This window comes from Plasmodium fragile, assembly GCF_000956335.1.
Source record: "Plasmodium fragile strain nilgiri unplaced genomic scaffold supercont1.11, whole genome shotgun sequence".
Classification (NCBI taxonomy): domain Eukaryota; phylum Apicomplexa; class Aconoidasida; order Haemosporida; family Plasmodiidae; genus Plasmodium; species Plasmodium fragile.
Genome location: NW_012192591.1, coordinates 145,047 through 160,887, shown reverse-complemented (window position 1 = coordinate 160,887; position 15,841 = coordinate 145,047). Strand labels below are relative to the sequence as shown.

Sequence of the window (15,841 nt, the reverse complement as noted above, 5' to 3'; positions counted from 1 at the left end):
AGGGTGTACACTGCGGTAGGTAGCACATAACATAATTATATAACACAGGGGTGCCTTTCTCCTTTGATGCACGGTGATACAAAATATGTATTGTCTGTCCCACTTGGGAAGACTTGTTTTCTTCAGTACTTTTTCTTTTCCAAATGGCTGGTGTTTTTTCCCGCCTTCGAGAATATAACGATTGTTACCCCCGCTAACGGAACAAAACTAGGGCAAAACAGTCACTACACTTATGGTTGCACAATTATTATGAAAAATGAGACGCCTCACAGAGCGGATGGCCAAATAACCAACCACCTGCAAAGCGCACGAACAAGATATGCTTAACAACGTTGGTGCGCTGGGAACTTTGTAAAAACAAAGCGCAGCTCCTCAACGTGTAGCAAGGAAAATATACGTAAACCAACACGCACGTACTTTCGTACGTACGATTGTAAAACCAAAACAAGATGGAAATTACAAATGAAAGATTCACAAATAAGATCGTTAAAGATTCGCTGTGAAAACATGAAACGCAAACAAACTGCGGGATAGTAAAAAAAAAAAAAAAAATTCCAAATTTGTTCATATTGTTGTATGCTTTATATATGTATACAGGATGCCTCCGCGCAAGTTGCCAATCTCGAAATGGAAGAACAAATGGATGCGGGAAAAAAAAAAAAAAAAAAATAGCAAGCCAGGCCCCGGGACCCAAGCCCCTATGCGCGTCAGATGTAGGAATACATTTTGGATGTTATATGTTGGTATGCGCCCAGCGGGGCGGTCGAAACAGGAAAAAAAAAAAAAAAAAAAAAAAAAGGAAATACTCCCAGCAATGCATACTGTTCCGACGCCAACCGCAGCAAAGTACGTCACAAGTATGCAATCGTATTTACGTACATGTACATGTATTTATTTATGTATTTTTATTTTTTTTATGCTATTATTTGGTTATTCATTTAATTAGAGTCAGGCGCGTGCCACCAGAAACGCGCCGTCCCGTGTCAGTAGTTGTGCCAAACAGCCAAAAAGTTGGCCACCCAGAAATACCCAAGAGAACATCTCGCAGGGCAAAGGGGTTCTTTTTCCCCCCCAAAAAAATTTTGAAATTGTGCAGAAGGGGAAAAAGGAAAAGAAACAAAGTGGCTGATCGCTAACGGGCAGAATCATAAACAGAGAGACGCTCCGTTCTCCACGCGCATGTGACATACGACAACCATACGCGTGCTAAGCAAACGGGCGTAACTATATGCTGATCTCAAACCGCAGTACTTTCCAAGCAGCGCTTCAAACAACATGAACAGGAGTAACAAAGGGGGGGCGAAGGGCAGCACCACTAGCGCGAAGAAGAAACCCACGCAGAACAATGACAAGAACAAAGGGGCCAAAAGCGGCGGGGTTCAGGGTTTAGGGAATAAGACGACAACCCAGGAGAAGAACGAAAAGAGGGAGTGCGCCGATGTGCATGAGGTGAACGAGGAAACTACCAACGGGGAAGCGATGAACAAAGAAACGGCGAACAAGGCAACTTCAAACAAGGGGGCCGCCAATAAAGGTGCCGCGAATAAGGGTGCAGCCAACAAAGGAAACGGTGGCAAGACACCCGCGAAGAAGGGCAAGAAGAAGGTGGACAAGCTGGACCTCATTCTGAACGAATTCAAAAACGAAATAAACCAAGGGGGACCCCAACAAAATGGCCAGCACGGAGCAGAAGACGAAGCTGCAGCGGTAGAGGCGGAGGAGAAATACAAAATAGACTTTGACGAATTCGAAATTGAAAAAATAAAAAAAAACATCACCCTGAAAGAACACCTAATGGAGGAGCAAAATAATAGCCACATAAGATTATTAAACAATTGGCCCCAAGTAGAAAAGAGCATACAAACGAGCCCAGCAACGATACCAATTGAAATGGTGTACCAAGGAAAAAACTACCCAGTTGGAGAAATTCAAAATTATAAACATGTCCTTAGTGGAAAAACACTACAAGAAAAAAAAGAGGTCGAAAAATTAAATGCGGATTATTATGAAGATTTAAGAAAAGCTGCAGAGTGTCATAGACAAGTGAGAAAATACATACAGTCGTATGTCCAACCGGGAAGAAAAATGATTGACATAGTAAAAGAGACAGAGAAGAAAACAAAAGAGTTAATTTTGTCTCATAAGTTAAATTGTGGGTGGGGGTTCCCAACAGGATGTTCATTAAACAATTGTGCAGCTCATTACACTCCTAATTATGGAGACGAAACTGTTTTAAAATATGATGATGTTTGTAAGTTAGATTTTGGAGTACATGTTAATGGCTACATAATCGATTGTGCTTTTACTATTGCCTTCAACGAAAAGTATGATAATCTTATTAAGGCCACGCAGGATGGAACAAACACAGGTATTAGGGAGGCAGGAATTGATGCCAGAATGTGCGACATAGGAGAAGCAATACAGGAAGCTATCGAGTCATACGAACTAGAATTAAACCAAAAGATTTATCCCATTAAAGCTATTTCAAATCTCAGAGGACACTCCATTAATAAGTATATTATTCATGGAGGGAAATGTGTCCCCATTGTCAAACAGAAAGAAAAAAATGAAATAATGGAAGAGGGGGAATTATTTGCTATTGAAACATTTGCGTCCACAGGAAAGGGTTTTGTTACCCACGATAATGAATGCTCCCATTACATGAGAAACCCAGATAAACAATTTGTGCCCATTAGATTAAATTCTGCAAAGACCTTGTTAAAAGTTATTAACGACAATTTTGATACCCTTCCCTTTTGTCATAGATGGCTAGATGACTTGGGACAGAAGAGACATTTTATGGCCCTAAAAACGCTTGTAGATTTAAACATCGTGGAGCCGTATCCACCCCTGTGTGATGTGAAGAACTCCTTTACGTCTCAAATGGAGCACACCATTTTGCTGCGCCCAACGTGTAAAGAAGTTTTGTCTCGGGGCCCAGACTTTTGATCGCGCGGGAGTGCCCCCCCTCTCTGCACATGCACATGCACATGCGTATGCACATGGGTATGCACAGCAACGTTGGCATTATGCAGCAGGGGGTACTTTTGTTGTGACATTATTTGCCTACGTGTGTTTGGTATAAATGCGTCTATCCATCTGTGTTGGGGGAAAAAGGAGGAACCCCCAACAAAAGCTGCACATTTTACAAGTACACCACCTTGGCTGGATAAACCAGCGCGCTACGAAGAAATGTCCCCTTAGACCAACTGTGCGCCTGTGTTCTTCACACATGGGGATGCTAGCTGTCCACATATTATTCTATCAGGTAGGAGCTCCCACTCTGTGTGAGAAAATTCCTACGCAGAGTAACCTAAAATAGTACCAATTTTGTAGATTATTTCCGCGTCCACTAGGAAAAAAAAGAAAAGAAAAAAGCTGTTTCCCCCCTTTTTTTTTTTAATGCATCCCGGGGGAACCGCACCATCAAAGCGTACGCAAGTGCGCTCGTTCCTTTCCCCGCTTTGCATGACTCATCCAAAAGCATTTTTTGAACACCACCGCACTGCATATGCCCACGGGCGCGGGTAGGAAGCTTTGTTGGGGAATATACACATCTACGTCAAATGTTACAAACCCAATTTGAAGTAACTCTCAACCAACACATTTAGTTCACTTTTTAATAACTTATTCGTTTTGCACACTATGGCTTAATTGTGAGCAACCTACTGAACGGAGCGCGACGGTTCCTTTTGAGGCCGCGCAAAGCGCCTACACCGAAATGGTAACCCAAACCATTTTAACACATTTTTTATTCTCCCATTTTTTTGGAAGGCTGTTGATATTAAAAAATTCGTGTGTTACAGAAGACACAAAAAAAAAGAAAAAAAAAAAAGCGTAAGTACGTAAGTAAATAAATAGGGAGGGGGCAATAATGCACAAAGCGGGCATCATAAATGGTCGCGCAGTGGTAGAGTAACGGCGGCGCAAAGGCTGCCTTAAACGCAACGCCATGCACATGTACCAACGCACCATTACGAATAATTATTAATTCCACTTAAAAATAAAACAAAAATGGTGAATTTTGAAACATGCAGCTTTGGGAAAATGGCAACGCGAGGGAAGCAACCCGGGGCATGCTCACATACACACGTGGAGCAGCTCTCGCGTAGAGGCATATGCACCACAACAATGAAGTAGGAGAAAGCACAGAATTAATAAAAAAAAAATAATAATAAAATAAAAAAAAAGGCAGAGAAAAAAAAAAGCTCAACCTTTGAAATGCGCCACATGCATGTACGTTCAAACGTAGCTACCACCCATGCGCAAGTTGTTAATTAAAATTGATAAGGGTATACACACACATACTGGTTAAGCGGTAGTGGGTGGGGGTGAACACATCACTAGGCACAGAACAAATATCATAACATTTCACAATCACGTAAACATACGCAGGTATTATCTGCTATTTTTGGATGCCATTTTTTTTTCCAATTCCATCTGTTGCTGAAATTGCTGTCTAGGGGTCGGTGTTGTCTTACGGGTCAATACGAGTGAAACTACTTCTATAATGGCTAGCAAAACTCCACCGACGATTGCATTTCTCGAAGCAGATCTCCAGCCACCTCTCATGGCTAAAACACCACCGGTGAAAAACCCACTACCTATGGCATTCCAGTGGTCTTCCTTTTTCCGTATATATTGAAATGTACAATCAAAGCAACTAAATGTTCCTCCCCACACGGCAAAGTTACCTCCCAAAATCGGGGCCCTCATACGGCCGCTGTACAAAGCGCCACTTAACACATCCCCCTGGGGGCTATTTCTTGCACCCTTTAAAAAATGCCATATGTACCCTCCTATGCAACCCATGCCAAATGCGCCACCCATATCTTCTATGATTCTGTCAGGGCATGGTTCTCTCGCTAAGTCTCTTTCTTGTAACATTTTTTATAACATATCACCCAACAAGGGGGGGAAAAAAATATATATATATATATGCCCCTGTTTTACTGTGCTGGGGATGTTGCTGCTATAATTTGTGCGATTGTACGACAGTGATCGAATGCTTACTCCTCAAAAGGCCGGGGAAAATATATGTATAAATGAAAGAAAGGACTTACGTTATGTGTGCAAAAGGTCTGTATTTTATTTACATTCCTACAGGCAGTCGAAGCAATGTGTTTAATTTTATATGTTGTAAGATCATCCAACACTTGTGTACTTTTCTTCTCTTTCGCACCAATTTTGCCTCTTCAAAAGTATGTTCCTTGTATGTGGGGAGTTATACACTAAAAGCCTAACCGAAAATGTTTTAAAAGTTGGTACAGCCAAGGACACTCTTGCAACGAAATTTACAAAGGTTGAAAAAAAAAAAAAAAAAAAAAAAAACGGGACGAATTGGTTTGTAGGAACTTTAGCCATAAAATCAAGTCGCCCTTTTTTTTCTTTTTTTTTTTTTTTCAAAATCGCTCACTACAGTATGGGTAACTTTGGTGTAGTTTCACAAAAGTGTCATTCCGTGTGCCTTTTTAGGGTTAAGCTGCACCTACGCGTAACCTTAACTACTCTGTATATATGGCGCATGGTACTTAACACTCAGCCGGGTTCACATTCTCCTCTGAGTAGGCAACCCTGGGCGTTGGTATGAGCATACATATATAGCAATATATATATATATATATATATATATATATATATATATATATATATATCTACCCATATGTGCGCTCAGCGCCGTGTGCATACGCTGCAGGGAGCCCCTTCCCCGAAGCAGAATCTGTTCTATACCACTAAATCAACTGCTGTTATTGGGCACGCTATTCGAACAGTGTGCTACCACAAATGACAAGTGCAACGCTGCACAAAATAGCGCAAATCGCACAAATGGCACAGTGTCGTACACCTGACTCTGTTGTCACCGTGTTCTTTACACAAATAATTGTAGCATCTTGTGGAGCATTTAAAACGCCCAGATTGGCTACGTAACTTTATCGCCTTCTCAGTGGGGCGCACTTTAAGTATTCCCACGTAGATATGCATTCATTTCGCTTAATTGTAAACGCGCAAATGTATTGAACCTCCTCTCACGCATCAGTTAAAAACAAAATTTTTAATTCGCTTAAAAAGGGTTTTAATGTTAAGTACAGTATGCAAAATCGGCATTAAAAAAAAAAAAAAACAAAGGAAAATTTTTTTCTTCTTTTTTTTCTTTATCCTGTTTACATAAAGGGAATTTGTTTATTTTTATTACCCCATCATAATTTTGTTATAAAGTCAGGATCTATATCACGACCGTATGCGTTTTGTACCACTCCGGGGTTAAGCGGCGCGCACAAGCACATGCGCTCACGTAACTAAACCCTTTTTTTGTAGGCGCCACACTTTTCTGCTCCATACAAGCTTGGCGAAAACAAATGTTACTGCCCATGTGCAAAGGTGTTGTGCTTTCATCACCGTATGTATATACGCATTTTTTTAACACTTTTTTTCTGGGTGCACTCGTAAACAGTGCCCTACAAATGGCAACATAACCACATACGTTCGCTGACAGATGCAGTTCATCCATGTATCTGACCTTCACATAAGTGTAGGCCTTTGCGACACGCAAATTATGCCTCTACTGTAGGCCCCCATTTGAGGAGAAAAGGAAGTAGTACATTTTCACACCATCATACATGGTGGTCAGTTTGAAGGAAACGCAATTTTCACGTAACCGCTTTTAATAGGCACTTATCCCCGTCGTGTGTTTTTTTTTTTTTTTTTTTTTCTTCTTTTGGTGCAGGTTGAGTGTACATGGTTCATATGAGCATTCTGTGAAGCGAGACTGCTATATGCAAGAAAAACAAGTGCGTGGGGGGAATGTGCCGCAACGCACAAGTACATAATATATTTATATATGCCCCATACATAAATACATGTACATTACTGGTATGCGTAAATCCCCTGGTCATTTTATTTTTGTTTAAATCGCGAAAATGTGAAAAATTTACGAAAGCATGATGTCATAGATTAACATTTATCATTCCGCGCAAATTCAACACCTCGGCAACATTTTTTCCTTACGTGCAAATCAAGTGAGAACACTAACCACACAGTTAACACGCCACAGTTTTAATGTTAAACAGTTTTTTCTCTCATCTGTTTTTGAAACAAAAAAAGAACAGAAAATATATAAAAAAACCAAATAAAGATAACACGCAATTGTAGAGCCTTTGCCGCATCACCGTTAATGAATGAAACTTACTGGTAATCTTAACACGTGCCTCCCTCAAGTGAGCATCTGAACACACCTCTGTTCTGTGCATAAAGTTCACGTTACGCGAATAAGCATTCGTTTGTACACGTAGTAAGGCATACCACACTGTGTTATATCCACACCTTTCACTTTAAATCACCACTTTTGAAAAAATGAATTTCCTAAGAAGAAACGCCGCAAATTTGTGTAAAGGCAAAGTCTTGGGTAAGAATATGAACTGCTCTGTGCACGAGGTAACCAACCTCGATAAAAGAAAAATTTCTAACGTAATAAACCTTGGGAAATATGGACAAAGGTACCAAGCAGCCCATTCCAAGTCTGTTATTGGAGCAAAAAGATTTGCTTCAAGTGAAGCACAGAAACTGTCCGAAGTTGTAAAAGCAGAGGTGCAACATGAGAAGTCGAATTATGAGGCACCAGATAATATTAAGAAGTTTTTACAAACGTCGGGATGGAAATTCGAGGAACAAGAGGGAGATGTTAACATGGTGTTAACGAAAAATGTGGATGGAATGAAAATTATTATCGATTTTCAACTTGTGTCCCCATTTCAAGCAGAAGGAGAAAATGAAGCACAGGCAGAAATGACTGACTTTTCTGTCACCGTTGAAAAGCCAAACAAACAAGGAGGCATTACCTTTTATTGTACCACCTTGCAGAATGATGAGAAATTCAGATATATGATTGGAAATGTTAAGTATTATAAAAATGAAGAAGGAAAGAATTCCGTGTCCTCTTATAATGGACCTGAATTTGAAGACCTCGATGACTCCTTACAAACTTCGCTCGATGAATGGTTGGCGAACTTAGGAGTAGACTCCGAGTTGTGTGATTTTATCGATTCCTGTAGCATTGACAAAGAGCAAAGAGAATACATGTCATGGTTACAGAACATTTCGAATTTTATCGAATCTTAATTTCTTTTCCCCATCCTCCACTTTTTAACATTAAATTGTGTGCACAACACGTATGCACTATTTTTATATATGTGTGCAGACTGACATCTCATATCATTTTCCCTACATGGTATGAAACGTGTATGTTGTGCATTATATAAATTGTTAAGTGGCACAATTTAAGAACCCACCAACCCACTCCCTTTAACAGTTTATTTTCTGGCGAAATGTAACTGTATTTTTTAAATTAACTATAACAGAGCTCATTTTTAAAGAATTATTAATTTAAATTATTATCTCAGCTTTTTTCTTTTTTTTTATCCTGTATTACATTGCCCAGCATGGAATCTTGTAATTGTACTTCTATCTCTGTGATTGGGAAAAATGTACATATAGTGAGTTCCATTTCTTGCAACATCATGCGGCTTAAAAAGGAAACGTGAAGCAAAAAGGACAAAAAAAAAAAAAAAAAAAAAGGTTCACTTTTGCATGAACAGGTCAGGTGTAAACATGGAAAAAATCTAGCCATTTTGTGTGTTTTTTATTTTTTTTTACAAAGTTTTTTTTTTTTTTTTCATGTGGAATGTAAGAATTGGCTGTTTATTTAACCAACTGGCCAGTTCCCTTACGTTGCAGCCGTGTGTACATTTTTTTTTTTTTTCACACCGTTTTTGTATTACCGAGTATGCCCGGCAGTAACATTTACAACAGGTGTAAAATGTGCAATTTATCCTCTGCGCAAAATATATGGTTTTTCTCTTGCACGCAAAACAGGCGTTTTTTCTCTTCCACGGAAAATAATCAATTTTTCTCTTCCACACAAAGCACATAGCTTGTCCAATCCACGCTCCAAACATGGAAAACGTAAACAAAAGGGACATCCTTGTAAATTATTTAAGACTGTGCAACAAGAACGATATGGCCGAGGCAGTGGTCAAATACTGCGATGAGGATCGTGGGATAGTTTTCAACAGGCACCCCGCCAGAAATGAGAACAAATTTGGAGCGATCTACGATTACGCGGCTTCTACACAGTCCAAAGTATCAAGCGCGACGAGCTCTTTGCACGATTTAAAAGGGTCAATGGAAAAAGGAAGCAATGGAAGCAATCGAAGTTGTATCAGCATAGTGCAATCCAAATGCTTTTATAAGAGTAAAAGCTCTCTGGAAAGTCTGCAAACAGATAAGCACCCAAACAGTTACATATCATACGGTAGCAAACAGGAAGTGCAGGACGGAGTAGTACAGACGAATGACCCCATTTCCGATGTGCTGGATGATATGTGTGAAATTGTAGCACCTGAAGGCAAGGGCAAATTTTTAAAATTTATAGGGGAGAATTATGTGTACGTCTTGCTGGAAAATGTACGTAAATGAATGCCTTGTTAAGCATCCACAATGCAGAGGAAGCATGTGCATGTTCGCACTAAAATCTGCTACCTCTGCAAAAATGCGTATGCAAAAATGCGACTTAAAAAAAACATAATCCCCTCTGCCTGGAAAAGCAACATAACAATTAACATGCGAATCGTTGCACATTCTAGGAGAATGAGTCCAACTAAAATATAACTAAACCATTTTTTCGTTCGCCATTCTATGTATCCCCTGGGGGCGTTCGCTGCACAGTGTGCGTAGTAAGAAATATGTATTTTTTTCTGTTTCATTTCAGGGCACATACAATTGCTACCCCATGGACCTCCTAAAGCTAAATCGATCCTACCTGAAGACAAACGCCATGTACAACCTTCGAATGAACTACAAAGATAGGGCTTTAAATCACACTAGGAATGTCTTAAAAGGTGAAACAAATTATGCCTCTGCGTTTTTATTTCCCTTCCAAAATATTGGAGCAGACACCCTTTTTTTAATTCCCCCCTCCCACTAGTATATCCCACTTTGTATACCTTTTAACATTTAACCCAAATTATGTCCCCCCTTTTTTGTCGCAGATAAAATTGCTTCATTGCAACGCAAGGAGACCCCCTTAAATGAAAATAAAGGAACTTCCGACGAGTTCGTCGCATTTCCTGCTCACATGGACCATTTGAGAGACTACATAATGAAAAACGATTTAGAGCAGGAAAATGCTTCGTTCAAGAATGAAGAAGCGGGTGCAGGTGAACCTGACAGGAGTCACATACCAGGGCACCACAATTTGGTAATGTGCCGCGAAATGGGGGTTCCCCCAAATGGACACACACATTCCGCTTTTGGCGGAATAAATGGCATGGGCGAAATTACCACATTTTGCGGCGTCTCCAATTTTGGCCAATTCTTCCCATTTGTGCCCAATTTCATCTTACACTTTTTCGTTCCTTCCTTTTTGCAGGCTATGAAAACTGTTAAGGTTAAATCGTTAAATAGTAGGTACACGTTGGAAGGGTCCCAGGGGTATGCCCCCACTGATCTAAGAATTGCAAGTGAGGAAAGCTGCACCGCTTGCTGCTAAATCAAGTGAAGTTAATAAACCTTCTGTTTTGCTTTATAAGAATTTGTGTCTGCATATCATTGTGTTAAGTGCATTGTTGAGCACGCAGTGGTCATGCTTCGCACCTTGGCCACTTTCTCCGTTGCTTCCACCCCTACCCTGAATTGTTTTGTGGTATCGTTTTTTTCTTTTTTTTATCCATTTTTGTGGGTGCTATGTGGGTGCGCAATTGTGCCCCCACGGTGCTTTAAACAACTGTTAAAATGGACTACAGACAATTTGATTTAGGGCAATTGTTTCTAATTCGCGTCGCCAAGGTACTCCCTCCTCGCCTTCAATGCACACCACACGTTTGCCGAACTGTTATGTACATGCTGAAGGGTTAACCATTTGATGTGTAAGCATGTGCTAACTTTATCAAGCATTGTGTGCCCCCCTATTGCGGCTTATTCAAGTTGCTACTCGTGGGCTGTTTATAGCCACACCTGGGGGGTCGAAGACCACTTATAGGGACGCCACCACATCACCGCTTCCCTTTCTTTTATCAATAAGACTCACATGATAACAAAAAAAAAAATATATGTGGACAATTCGAGGTTGTTTTGGTATCATCTTGAGAAGTTATTCACTATGTTCCAGCTGCATCTCTTCCAAAAGAACAGGACACATCCTCGTTATCTGTGCACGTGTAACGCACACCAAAATTTATTTTGCCGTGCAGGTGGTTTCGCTCTACCTTGCCTGTGAACAGCGAAGAAGTACCAACTGTTGAATCCACAAAGTATTTACGCCGTTGTACCTATACGGAGTAGAAAAGCCCTACTGAGTTGGGCTTTATCCATTAGCGTTGAAGCATGTAAGGGCCACATGTGAGTATTCCCTTGTGCACCAAAAAAAAAAAAAAAAAAAAAAACGGGGGGGAGAAAAAAGTAGAGACGAACACGAGGGGAATTTTTCTCTTTCCAAAATATCCTCCGCACAGAATCAACGAAGCTTATAATACATCTGTGAAAAATAGGGGCGATGGAAAAATAAGCAACACATAGATAACTGAGCCAATTTTTTCTGCCTTTTGCAAAGTGATGAATATGACCCTAGTCAGGGGGAGCATAGCATCTGTGAGAATAACCTAACCCTTGCATCTATGGAAAACGCGGTATTGAACAGTGAAGGGTTTAACCTGTTTTTCCCATGTGTCGTTTCCGTACTGGGAAAATTGCCCTGAGGTTCCCCCCCCCCCCCCCTAGCTGAAACATCCCTCTTCCAATTTTTGACATGACTAAGTATAGTTCCGTGGCGTGGTAATACTCTCCACCTGTTGTGTGTGCGTTATATTTGAAGTTAGGCGCAGGGAGTGTGAAAATCAGAAGGCACATTTCACATTTTGTACCGTCGATCTGCAAGTCAACATGTGGCTACACAGAGTTGTCTCTTTAGGGCACTATGCCCATGTACGGAATAGGCTGGAAAGGGGAACCATGAACAGGGTATTACAGAGTAGGAGGTCTTTCAACACATTCAATAAACTGAGTAATGCAGAAGAATCATTCATAATTAAGAAGGCCAATAAGTATATGAATTATGTGAAGGAAGGCCAAGAATTTAAAGTAGGAATTTGGCTGAACACGTGCAGCCTGTTAATACTAGGTATGATAAGTATAGGAGGTTATACCCGCTTGACCGAAAGTGGGTTGTCCATAACGCACTGGAAATTTCAGGGCGTAAAGTACCCCAAGAATGAAGAACAATGGCAGCAAGAATTTGAAAAGTATAAATTAACACCGGAATATAAACAAGTACATTATAACTTGTCTATGAAGGATTATAAAAAAATTTATTTTAATGAATGGCTACACAGAACGTTTGGTCGTTTCATAGGATTATTTTTTGTCGGAGGTGCTGGTTTTTTTTTATATAAAAATTATTTAAAAAAAAGTATGATCAAAAAGTTGAGTGTCATTTTGGGCTTAGGAACATTTCAAGGATTTGTAGGTTGGTGGATGGTGAAAAGTGGGTTTGAAACTCCGCAGACGGAAAATAAAACACCCAGGGTTTCTCCATACAGGTTAGTCTTCCACCTCTTCTGCGCAACCATAACATACAGCTATCTTTTTCTCAACTCACTCACTTTGATCGAGGTGGCCAAGATGAGGAAGCAGTTTGCCAAAAGTCAAATAGCCGACTGGCCAGAATTTGTACGAACTCAGTTAATACATGAAACGTATGAACGGAGAAACATTACCAGGGGGACCAAGTTAGGTCTACTTTGTTTTTCCCTTCTCGTTTTTTCTAATATTATGTATGGAGGCTTTGTGGCTGGGAATGACGCAGGATATGCCTACAACACGTGGCCCAAAATGTTAGACAACTTTATTCCGAACGATGTAAAAAATTTCTATTTTGGCAAGAAGAGGAAGTATGAGCAGTTATTTGAAAACACAGCCCTGGTGCAGTTTAATCATCGGATGCTTAGCTACTTGATTGTCTTGAATAGCTTCGTCTTATCCTATTGTGCGCAGAACATGGCACTTAGCAAAAAAACCAAACGACTGTTCTTCGTGTTGCCCTTCATCACAACCGCGCAAATGCTCACCGGCATAGGCACCCTTGTGCACAACGTGCCTGTCCACCTGGCTCTCGTGCATCAGTTCGGGGGCTTCTGCATTCTCTCCACCCTGCTTCACTTGGCGAAGCGGGTGTTCCGCGTGTAGCGGTATATGCTTGTGCATAGCAGCAGATTTTTGTGTGTGCTTTTTTTTTTTTTTTTTCTGACCCATGTTGACTCCCCCCTGCTCTACGGCAGCTTTAAGGCGATTCGCCAAAATGGGGCGTGTACCATTGAGAGTGCAAAGGTTTCACCACTTGCGCCGCACCATTGTACATTCGGCCGTTTTTCCCTCTTCCCTTCTAGTCGTAGGACCGTGGAGGCACTCCTCAATTGATCTTTTTCTTTTTAAAAAAGGATTCGATGGTCAGCTGATTCCTGGGCTGTTGCAGAGGGTGCTTCTTCCCCTTGGAGAAGGTATCATCCTGCTGCATTTTCTTCTTTTTGTCGTCCTCCTTCATTTTACTTAATTTGTCCTGTATATCTACGGGGGTGAGTTTTCCACTCAAAGAGGAACTCATAAAACCCTTCACAATTAGCCAAACAAAAGTCCTCAAATTGGATCCACAAAATCTGTAGTACTTTTTATTAAACTGTATAACGTATGAGTCTACCAGCTTTTTATATTCAGCATACACATCGGTCTGTTTCAATTTCGCACTTTTAACTTTGGACGTGCTATTCGCATGGAGGTTAATATCAATTTTGTGTTTCTTCAAAATATCCTCTTCTATAGTGTACGCATAATCAGAGAAAACGATGTTATTGTCAATTATATAATTGAATAACTTAACACATTTAAGATTGTAAAAATTTTGAACCTTTTTCAAATTCGGCTTGTAATAATATTTACCCATTTCGTAACACTCATCACAAATATTTTTTAGTCTCTCCTTGATATTACTCACATTTTTGTTAAAAATGAAAAAGATATTTTTGCTTATTTCGTTTTTTTCCCTCTTCCCTATGTCTTTTAAAATATTGTCTAGGTAATCCCCCAATGTGGTGTACGTGTTGCTGGAGCAATTTTGATATATGACACTTATGAAGACAAAAATTGCATCAATGGGGTAGCAGAAAAAGCTACATTCATTTTGCACAGCGTAGTTATTTATAAAAAGGGACACACAACTTTTGTTTATTTTTTCATTTTCATGTTTTAGGGATTCAATTTTAGGGTTATAGTAATTCCGTTCCAGCAGGTACAACAGGTTGCTCTTTTCACTGTAGTGGTATAACACACATTTGTGTGGCTCGCTTATGCTAGGTAGTTTGATGAATTTGTAATTTGTCACCTTGGCTTTTTGTCCCCCCTCCTGCTTATTCTCTGCGGAGGAGAATAGGTGGAACAGAAACGCATTCTTCCTATCCTCCATCGTGTGTAAAGGATGTGGGGCAGAAGCGCTTAGCAGAGGCGGTCCAATTGACAGGCAACCTTGATAAGGGTAACTTTAGAGGGACAAAAAATTGGCCACATATTTTTTCCCTCATTATTTGCCTCCGAAACGCCTACAAACGGAGATCCGGTCCTGCCATATTACGCTTGCCTCATATAAGGACGTGCACAACTCCGCGCGAATTACTTTTGCCTCAGCCGCGGGGACTTCATGTCACCATGCGCATGCGCGTGCATACGGATGTACCATCATTCGGAGGTGCAGAAAATTGGGGGAATTTTTCCTTCCCCAATGGGAGTCTCGCGGGACGTGCACGAGGTGAAAATAGGCCGCAAAAAAAAAAAGCAAGTGCCCAATCAGGCCTCCCCCCCAAGGCCATGTCTCCCTATCCTTCCCCCCCAAAAAAAAAGTAACATTAGAGGGTGTATGAACGAAAACGTAAGAAGGCTAACTTGAGCACCTATAACCGTGCGAAGACAAAAGGAAAGTGAAATGATTTCCTCATCCCGCTTAAATACGTGAGGCCAATGAAACGGAAATGATCCACAACGTTCACTTCACCGATGTAGGACCCTTTCAAGTAACAGAACTTCTCACACACATGTGTGTGTGCCTATGTCCCGGGTTTATTTCTATGCCCACCTTTATGGGCACCCCTGCCGATGGAGGCAGCAAAAAGGGTGAGAGCCAACCGAACCAGAGGCAACACTTGGCAAGTAAAAAAAAGTGTACAAAATGCTCTTAACGAAATATGCACAAAAGAAAGGGGAAGAAAAAAAGTGCCCTCTTTCAATAAAGGTGTAAAATGTTTGTGGCCTCATTCTTGTCTGTTTTCGTGTGTTCCTTTGTGTAGCCTAATTCACTCTGCCAATTTTGTCACTTCTAACGTACAGTGCGTCGCGAAGGAAGGCAGGCCTTGCCCCCATACATACGCCATGTACATATATATAGAAAAAATGGTTATATGTGTACGCTTGTTTGCGCTAGAGGGACCTCCCCGGTTTAACCCCTTTTGAGCAACCCCACACAGAAATTTATTTTTGCATTAGCGTGCACAGCATTACCAGCTGATTCCCCGTAGGCGTTTTAAATTAGCTAACCTTGAAATTTTTTTTTCCTTTTTATGTGTCATGCAAGGTAGACATGTTTGTTCTAAACGTAGGGAGGAAAATGGAACAGCCAAATATCATGCTTGCACATTTATGTAAGCGGAGGAGCGAAAGGACAGGCATGAACAATCATGGGGATTGCACTGCCGGCCCTGCGCGAATTTGACCAACGGCAACGAAATAGGACCAATGCAAAAAAAAAAAAAAA

At 40.7% G+C, this 15,841-nt stretch overlaps 6 protein-coding genes across 6 annotated transcripts; 4 read left to right on the top strand and 2 right to left on the bottom strand.

The window, feature by feature from the left end:
- Positions 1 to 1,275: 1,275 nt before the first annotated feature.
- AK88_01297 (methionine aminopeptidase, type II) lies at positions 1,276 to 2,949 on the top strand (the record flags this gene model as incomplete). Its single annotated transcript, XM_012478933.1, has 1 exon — positions 1,276 to 2,949. One exon carries the CDS (start codon positions 1,276 to 1,278, stop codon positions 2,947 to 2,949), a length of 1,674 nt encoding a protein of 557 aa, XP_012334356.1.
- A 1,449-nt stretch (positions 2,950 to 4,398) lies between these two features.
- On the bottom strand, positions 4,399 to 4,887 carry AK88_01296 (uncharacterized protein; the record flags this gene model as incomplete). The annotated part of the gene is made up of 1 exon (XM_012478932.1): positions 4,399 to 4,887. One exon carries the CDS (start codon positions 4,885 to 4,887, stop codon positions 4,399 to 4,401), a length of 489 nt encoding a protein of 162 aa, XP_012334355.1.
- A 2,463-nt stretch (positions 4,888 to 7,350) lies between these two features.
- AK88_01295 (uncharacterized protein) lies at positions 7,351 to 8,115 on the top strand (the record flags this gene model as incomplete). The annotated part of the gene is made up of 1 exon (XM_012478931.1): positions 7,351 to 8,115. One exon carries the CDS (start codon positions 7,351 to 7,353, stop codon positions 8,113 to 8,115), a length of 765 nt encoding a protein of 254 aa, XP_012334354.1.
- An 834-nt stretch (positions 8,116 to 8,949) lies between these two features.
- AK88_01294 (uncharacterized protein) lies at positions 8,950 to 11,796 on the top strand (the record flags this gene model as incomplete). The annotated part of the gene is made up of 6 exons (XM_012478930.1): positions 8,950 to 9,459; positions 9,764 to 9,893; positions 10,044 to 10,252; positions 10,424 to 10,485; positions 11,603 to 11,678; positions 11,770 to 11,796. 6 exons carry the CDS (start codon positions 8,950 to 8,952, stop codon positions 11,794 to 11,796), a joined length of 1,014 nt encoding a protein of 337 aa, XP_012334353.1.
- Positions 11,797 to 12,000: 204 nt separating this feature from the next.
- On the top strand, positions 12,001 to 13,233 carry AK88_01293 (uncharacterized protein; the record flags this gene model as incomplete). Its single annotated transcript, XM_012478929.1, has 1 exon — positions 12,001 to 13,233. One exon carries the CDS (start codon positions 12,001 to 12,003, stop codon positions 13,231 to 13,233), a length of 1,233 nt encoding a protein of 410 aa, XP_012334352.1.
- A 223-nt stretch (positions 13,234 to 13,456) lies between these two features.
- AK88_01292 (uncharacterized protein) lies at positions 13,457 to 14,503 on the bottom strand (the record flags this gene model as incomplete). The annotated part of the gene is made up of 1 exon (XM_012478928.1): positions 13,457 to 14,503. One exon carries the CDS (start codon positions 14,501 to 14,503, stop codon positions 13,457 to 13,459), a length of 1,047 nt encoding a protein of 348 aa, XP_012334351.1.
- Between the last annotated feature and the right edge of the window lie 1,338 nt (positions 14,504 to 15,841).